This window comes from Oryza sativa, chromosome 3 (genome assembly GCF_034140825.1).
Source record: "Oryza sativa Japonica Group chromosome 3, ASM3414082v1".
NCBI lineage: Eukaryota > Viridiplantae > Streptophyta > Magnoliopsida > Poales > Poaceae > Oryza > Oryza sativa.
Genome location: NC_089037.1, coordinates 12,547,423 through 12,555,756, shown reverse-complemented (window position 1 = coordinate 12,555,756; position 8,334 = coordinate 12,547,423). Strand labels below are relative to the sequence as shown.

The following is an 8,334-nucleotide window of genomic DNA, read 5'->3' as shown; positions in this document are numbered from 1 at the left end:
TTGCCTTTCGGCAGCTGCCAATAGGACCAAAGAAGGAAGTCGAAAAGGAAAGGCGCTCCGATGAGCAGAGGATGAACTGCCTTTTGATCAGAAAAGCACAATGTGTCAGTTCTTGTCGGAAGGAGAAATCAGAAAGTGATGTTCTCGGTGTCAGGTGATGTAATGTGAGCAGACTGCTCTGCTGTGTGCAGGTATTTAAGTTCCAGAATTCAGAGCTGAAACAAAGAGGAGCTGATCCAGTGGTAATTTGCACGGCCACACAATCCATTTTGTCATGGTACTGCGGCCATTGTTCCAAATTGGACCGGGGAAGAGAGCAATCTGAATATTCAGGGCACAAGATAATAATGGGAGAAAAAAAAAAGGAAAGCTGGCCTTAGAGAGCACTATTCACACACTTTTGACCTTCGGAATACAGAAATTTCATTCGAGTTAATTCACTTTGCATAGAAATCGACACAAAAAGTTCTAACATCCAAGAGAATGCCAACATAGCACTATTAAAGAAAAAGACGCATTTACCAAACCATACCTTCCTTTGGTAGAGACAAATGGGATTCAAGCATCAAGCAAAGAACATCAAAATAGAGCAACAAGAGAATGCTTAAGATTAAGCTAACATATTCCCCCGATTTTTTCTTCTTTCAAGTTAAACTTAAGGTAAAAGAACTACAATGGTATAATTAGTTGCTACCCATTAGCCTTCTTGGCCTAACTATAGACAATTGAGGAGGACAAGAGATCGACAGAACTTTACATGGACGAATATATATGCTATTAGAATCCTCGCATTTGCGCTCTCCTGAGGTTATGAAAAAAGCTCAACCTGTTAGCTCTTCTCTTTACCTTTTAGTTCTCTAAACCTATGATCAACTGTATCATCTGTGTATGTACCGAAAGTCTCAGCGAGTCCCAGCACGGAGAGGTGGGAAGTGATCTTCATCTCCAACTTTGTAGAATCCTGGTGACCTAACATAGCGAAGATTACATTATGAGAACGCACATTATGAATTGTAGAATAAAAGCACAAAAACTATCTCATGGACTGACTATTACGTTATCAGAATGCATATTATACATAGTAGTAGCATAAAAGCACAAAAACTATCTCATGGACTGAATGAACTGGAGATGCAAATAACAAACTAACTAGAGCTTAAATGATCCTTTACTTTTTCTGAAATGTCTTCGCTGTGTAGTCTTTGATATATTTGCAGGCTGAAGATTTAGTAGATGCTTCATTTGTTTCACATTATAAGATATTTTAGGTTTTGAATAGATTCGTTAATAAGATATTTAGGGTGGTGGGCTGGGAGTACCAAATACCAATTGTTTTGATGTATCAGTTATCAAAGAGAAATGCAAGTAACTTAACACCATATAGTCAATTTAGACGAGGGATGGAGGCGCTAAAATATCTTATAATGTGAGAGCGAGTATAAATATTTTACCTGCTTTGTGTTGGATGGCTTTGCAATGCCAATGCAGCAGCATCGGCACATGTCTTACTGGTTGAGTGTGTGTTGGGATTCTTATTCGATTTTGGTGACACAAGTGTCAATGAAAAAGACCCCAAAGTTCCAAACTCAATATTTTCTAGTGAAGGCATCTCCAAGTCGTTGAATTGAGTAGATCCTTTTGTCACAGGGAATGAGGACTGACAAGTAGATGCTGTAAGGCTTCTGTCGTTATGAAGAGAGAGCTGTACCCGTGGCAATAATTGGCTGGATTTGCCAACAGTCTCAAACTCTTTGTTTGAGTTAACCTGATTATATGGCATCTGTTCTGGATCCCTTACAAAAGATAGATGTTCTTTGTGATTATTGTTAATTTGTTTTGCAGCTAATTTCTTGTTTGAGCAAGCCCTGCCACGTAGACTGTTTTGGAGCTTCAACAGCTCGGATGGCATTTGTTTTCTGGGCCAGTTAATTTCATGCTCTTTTTGGACATTTAAGCTTGACATATCCTGATTCTTCAGTGATTGATATTTTGGCATTTGATTCCGTGAACTACCAGATCGGGCAAACCCCATGTCAATATCATAAATCCGATGCTCAAATGAGTTCTTGCTTGAGCGGGCATGCTTGTAATGCCTTGGTATCATTGCTTCACTTTCAGGTTTGACACATTCTAAGCAAGTGTCACAATTATAGCTCGAAATCTTCTTAGCAGTGCTTATATATTCATGCTCACTGTCCTTGACTCTCAAATGCCGGCTTAACTTTATGTCCTTGGTTGCAGTGTCTTGTGTTATTTGCTCCTTACAAATGGAAAATTTTCCTTTTGGAACTGATGCTTGATTGCTTTTAACTCTCACTTGTCGATTGATTAGTGTCTTGTTCTGTCCTAAAGATACCATGTGCTGTAACACAAATAAGGTAACTGATTAGCAGAACAACTAAAGGTTTAAGTGAAGCTGTCAGTGTCAGACATCCAAGGGACAAGATGTATAGCATATATAATGAAGATATAAAATAGTCAAGTATTCATATCGGATCTAGATTTTCTTGGCCCTAAGAGGACAATGAAAATGTATGCCAAAAAAAAGTAAGAGATATAAACTCATGACAACTGAGAACAGAGAGCTCCTACCTTTTGGAGAATATGTTGATCTGTTTCATGCATATTGGAGATATCATCTGAGCTATCATACAATTGAACAGAATTATCTGAATTAGCATAAGAAGAACATGGTGACAGTCCATTGGTTGGAGCAATTGTTTGAGAGGGTATTAATAAAAAGTTCTGCTGACAAGACGCACCCCAGTTGCTCTCATCATGTGACTGCTGTGAAGAATCTTCGGTGCTATGAGAAGAGGAAACTGGAGATAATCTCCTCTCATCAGTTTCAGTAGATGAAGGTGATAACAGACCTGGCAGCACCACATCAGAATTCGATGTGATGTTAACAGCTGGAATTTCAAACGAGTCCCTTGCAACCTTACAGTCAGAAGATGCTTCTTGAACAGACTGCAAAAAACCATCAAACATGTATTCTAGGTGATACTGAACTTGGCGGAGGCATCTCAATTGCAAATCTAGATCACCTGATAGATCCACCAAGCTCAATGGGGAGGGAGAAAATTTTTGTTTTTCCTCATGGGCAACATTTATACTCGAATTTGTCATGTCTGACTGACCAGATTTGGAATATTCCAAATTATTGGCCAAACTTGAGTAAAATGTATGTAACGTATTGTTTGGATAAACTTGTGGATGCATTGATGGTTCTTCATTCGCATGGCAGGTTTCAGCTGTACAACAAGATGCCTGTTCCACCATTTCATGGTCCAAGTACTGTTCGCTGCTACCATTGCCATCTTCTAGGTAAAACAAAGGATACTGATTTGGTGTCTCTTGGATGAAACAGGACGATTTTAGACTCAAATCAGTACTTGATGCTACCATGTGATCTCCATGAAAATGTGTAGGCACATTCAAGGTGGCATATGAGTCATTGTTAACTAAGCACTTTGAAAGATGGTGAGGACCTCTGTTCTCATCTTGATTATTGCAGGAAATTTTCATGCTCGACATCTCATCCCACAATGCCTTGCCAGGACCAAGGAAGGACTCACAACGAAATGCATCATTATAGCTTTCATCTCCAATGTCTGGCCTTACTCCACTTCCAATCCTATTCAATGTATTCTTGAAAAATCCATAAATTTCATCAGGAATAAGTTCTGGTTGTAACAAGAGAACTTGACCAAGCTTCTGAGCACCATACGAAAAAGCAGTCCGAATACGATTAAAGCTGGCTGCACAAAAGTAAAATGTCTACATAAACTTAGTAGAAGTGAAATAATGTACAGAAAACCCCTACTATGTGCAAGTTCAACCGCATGCTGATTATGGTTTATATGCACATAGGAAGCATCTCAGCACATGCTATGATATGCATGCCCATACATCTTTGTAGAAATTCTTTTGAAATATAATTTAGAGGAAGAAAACAGACAGGTGCCTTTAGTTTCAGACCTTTGTTCACACTTCTGCCAAGATTGTTGTGTTCCTTTAGTGGATCAATTATGTTCAGATATTTTGAACGGAACTCAGTATTGCATGCATTAGAATCTGTTTTTTGCACCGAGTTATTGAGGAACTCTTTGTCAAACAGCAAATCACTGCCAGGTGTATTTGTTGCTTCGACTGCAAGACATACAAAGTTTTAGGGTAAAAACAGAATATATGTATTAGTTGGTTACAGTCAAGGATAAGATTACAGTGTAGCGCACCAATTTGATTTGGCAAAGACGATAATGCAACAGGGCCATTTAAACTTATGCAATAGTTGTCCCAGTCAAACTTGCTGAAATACTCCAGAAACCTATATAAAACCTATTAACAAGACAAACATGAAGTAAAAAGGTCAAGAGTTATAATCCGTATTATTGGTTAAAGATGTTTTTACATGACTGAAGAAGCCAGTTCCTTCCTATTTGTACTTACCTCCAGAGGGCCATGGAGAGATTTGTGGAATAGATTGAATATGTAAAGAATAAGAGTTTCCAGTGCGTAAGTTGATATCAGTCCATGATGAGCTCCTAGTAGACGACTTTCATAATAACACCATGCCTTGATTAATATAATGCTATTCTTGACTAGATGATTTTTTCCAACTTTACGGTCAACCTGAAGAATGAACAACTATTTACTTTTCCAAGGTTTGGCATAGTAACAAAATAAAAGCAGACCTAGACAAGCACACGAAACCAATATCGAGTGCTATACACATTCAATAACTGTTTGTTTAATTAACCAGAAGGACATTAAAGTGGAATAGAAGTACATAAAATTTTCGAAAAGAAAAGTATTATTATACCAGCTCAAGGAAGCAAAGTGCGCAGATTCCACCAGTTTGGTTGAATGAGATGTCAACGACAATATTTTCAATAGTGCATTTAATAAGTCTGACCTGAATGTATAAACATTTGCAGAAATTAAGAGGTGGTTTATGTGTGAGAAATATAACATATAGGGATAACAAGAGGCACATAGTTTATAAGCTTAACTTATAATTTATTTCAATCAATTATTAAAAGAAGTGAAATGATTACACATGTTACCAGCAGAAACAAAAGGATTTTCCCAAACTACAGTTCACATGAATGGCTAGGAATGTGTAGCAATTAGCAAGCATAAACATGCCAACAAGAAATTGCACCTCAGCATTGATCAGTTGCAAGTCCTTTACTTCAAATTCAGCATCACAATTCTGCTCTTCTGACTGAAGGATGTGGTAGATATCATCAATTAAAGTACTACCATAAGATGTATTGCCGAGTACAGTCAGATCAACGTCCCCATCAGGAAGGTAAGTCTTCAATGGAACTGATCCATATGCAAAGACCTACATATCGAATAAAGAAGAAACATTTTAGAACTAGGAAATAATAAAGAAATATTTTTGCACAAAAAGTTGGCACGTCAAAAGGTCCAACAGATATTGCTAGATAGAATAAGAAGTCATTGCAACAATCATATACAGGTAGTAATATGATAGAGAACCACAACCAAGATATATCACATATCCACGAAGATTCCTGGTATGTGAGTGTGTTACCATTGGTTTTTCCAAGAGAACAATTAAAAGATGAACTTTTTGTTGGGTCACCATCATGTTATTCCACTAAGAAACATATATACTTAGTCATGTCAGTTTTGCATGCGCCAAAACAACTAAATACATCCATGGAAACAAATCATAATATAACTGTCTTAAGTATGAATGATGAAATGACTAGAAAATAGCGACCAATATGCCACCAAGTGAGCTGCTATCATGAATCACAAAATCATATTTTTCAAGCAGGTAAGCAACCAATCAGCAAATACGACATTTTTTTAAAAAAAAAAAAACAAGAACTAGAAACAACATATAAGGCGGAGAAAAGTCAAAGTCAATTGGCATCTTGCAGGGATTCTGTGTTGCGCACTATTGGCACACATACACACATGTGACAATAATTAAGCGAAAACATTACTGCGAAAACATTACTGCTTTGATGCCCAATGAATATCATTTGCTAGGTGACACCACAACATGACTCCTACTGCAAAACTAATGCCTATCAACTATAGCCTGCCACACGTTTCCAAGCAATTCCAGCTATACAAAGACTGTATAGACATCTCGTAGTACGCATTAAAAGTGTTCAGCAGAATAGCAACAGATAAGGACCACTTTTCCAGATCTACCATCTGTGGGTACGGAGCGAAGAGATTACACATAAGTAAAGGAGCGCACGGACAAAGTTCAAGTACGACTAAAAACAGTGGACCGATGAATTCCGATCAGTAAACAACTGTGAATTTGTGAGCTCGTAATAATTCAAAGTACGCAGTAGAACTGAATGCAGGATGTTGGCAGGCAGCTGTCCGTGTACATGGGCTAAATGTCACCCCCTGCTCTGTCGAAACACTCAATTCAGACATAACATGCCCAGATGCTATGTCAAAATACTCAATTCAGACACAACATGCCCAGAAGATTCAGCTACAGCATTGATCAGTTGCCACACTATTGGATAAATCCACGTGGATGCATGAGTCACCATGGACAGAGTGAACCGTGAAGGGTACTGCTTCTCCTGGCAGGCAGTCAAGATCATCACGAGCAGAAACAGAACCAAAACAAGAAAAAGGAGTTTTTTTTTCTTTTTCTTTTTGTCTCTCTTCTGGACCAGCAGAAGAAAGTTGTTTCCGCCTGAAAGGAACTTTTAGGATGTAGAAAGTTGGATTTTATAAAGCAATTCGTGCCTTTTCGTTGGAACTGGAAGTGATGCTTGCAAGCGAACATAAAACATTATTGTGCCAACAGAAAATAAATACTTGAACGCGTCAAGAAACGTTCCATCAGAAAAAGAAAACCCTTTATTAAACCAAAAAGCGAAAAGGCCATAGATCCGAGCGCACGGTGGCCTCAGCTAAAGTTCGGAATTCAGCAGTTTGGATTCACGAGGGCTAGTTAATAGTAGTTTATTATTAGTAATTAAAAAATGTGAAATAAAAAAATGATCCCGATTTTGTTCCCCCGTGAAGGTCAGCGAAAATAAAACAAGGCAGAATTGCAACGACGCGCCGCGAGCAAATAGTTTAGGAATCAGTCTTGATCCGTACGAACCTAAGCCGATTAATTAAAAAGGATAATCCTCCCGTGGAGAGAATTCCCGTCAAATCCCACAGACAGCGACGGAAGCAGAGTAAACACTAAACAAAAAAAAATGAAGAATAAAACGCCCCAATCAAACGAGGATGAGAATCCCGAGAAACCTCAAAAACCCGAAATTGGAGTGGAAACGGGGGCAGAAGGGCGCGCCCCGCCGCGAACCGCCCGGGCACTCACCTCGCAGCCGAGCGCGGTGCCGACGAGCCTCCGCGCGTACCCGACGACCGCCGCGCGGCGCCGCTCGGATGCCTCCGTGGGCCGCACCCGCCGCACCACCTCGCCCGCCGCCTCCTCCGCGCGCGCCACCGCCCCCGCCGGGATCGCCGCCGCCCCCGGCGCCGCCCTCGCCATCGCCGCCGCCAGCGTCCCTCCCCCTCCCCCACCCCCACCGCCCGCCATCATCCTCCTCCTCCTAGACCCCGCCGCCGGTGGCCATGCGGGATCCGGGCACAGCAAATGGAAAGAGAGAGAGAGAGAGAGAGAGAGAGAGAGAGAGGGGGGGGGGTTTGGGGGAAAACCCAAATTCCCCGTGGTGGGGGTGGGGGGTTTACGAGGTCACGGGACGAGGGGTATAGGTAGGTAGGTAGGCCGCGCCGCGCGGCGAGAGCCCGACGAGACGGAGGCGGAGGAGGGATGGAGAAACCTGCGTGCGGGTGTGAACAAAACCCACGAGGAGGGGAGAGGAGGCAGAGGCGGAGGCAGCCGTCCCTATCCGGGGTTGGGTCCGCGGGATTTATACCGGCGCGGCGCTGCGCTGCGGTTGTGTGTGTGTGCTGTGTGTGTGTGTGCCGCGCCGTGCGCGTGATGCGGTGGCGATGAATTGGACGGGATGGATGGATGGGGGCCAGGTGGTGATGCCCGTCGCCGTGGCAGCTGACCAGGGCACGCATCGCATTCGCACCGCCTTTGGCTTGCCTCTCTTTGCCCTCGTGGGTGGGGAAAGCGTGGGGGCCAACAAACTGCGGGTGGGGCTGGGGGGGTGGTCAGCCTCGTCCTGCCTTGGTTTTAACCGCCAACTGCTCTCTCCTCTGGCTCTCTTACACTTGCACAGATGACAGATCTGGTGGTTCAATGTTGGCATTTGGTGTCCGAGTTTCAACGGCAACGCCGGCGAGCGGCGAGCCGTCCCTCCTTCACCGCCACCTAACTTTTCAATGTTCGTG

The 8,334-nt window shown here is 42.0% G+C and overlaps 1 protein-coding gene across 4 annotated transcripts; it reads right to left on the bottom strand.

Moving 5' to 3' along the window:
- Positions 1-610: 610 nt before the first annotated feature.
- Positions 611-7,875, bottom strand: LOC4332766 (uncharacterized). 4 transcript variants are annotated; one of them, XM_015777158.3, is made up of 10 exons: positions 7,349-7,875; positions 5,168-5,353; positions 4,826-4,918; positions 4,453-4,635; positions 4,239-4,341; positions 3,982-4,152; positions 2,763-3,761; positions 2,593-2,669; positions 1,452-2,362; positions 611-969 (listed from the first exon to the last, which is right to left on the bottom strand). In XM_015777158.3, exons 1-10 carry the CDS (start codon positions 7,571-7,573, stop codon positions 903-905), a joined length of 3,015 nt encoding a protein of 1,004 aa, XP_015632644.1. In that variant the 5' UTR covers positions 7,574-7,875; the 3' UTR covers positions 611-902. The 4 variants fall into 4 exon arrangements, with proteins under 4 accessions (XP_015632644.1, XP_015632645.1, XP_015632643.1 ...); XM_015777159.3 differs by having other exon boundaries at positions 2,593-2,639; XM_015777157.3 differs by having other exon boundaries at positions 2,593-3,761.
- Between the last annotated feature and the right edge of the window lie 459 nt (positions 7,876-8,334).

Excerpts from the sequence above, each read along its gene's own strand:
- LOC4332766 (XM_015777157.3), bottom strand. The coding sequence starts at position 7,573 with ATGATGGCGGGCGGTGGGGGTGGGGGAGGGGGAGGGACGCTGGCGGCG. Across the intron at positions 4,919-5,167 it reads TGCAACTGATCAATGCTGAG|GTCAGACTTATTAAATGCAC; the intron begins GTGCAATTTCTT and ends TTATACATTCAG. Across the intron at positions 4,342-4,452 it reads CTCTCCATGGCCCTCTGGAG|GTTTTATATAGGTTTCTGGA; the intron begins GTAAGTACAAAT and ends TCTTGTTAATAG.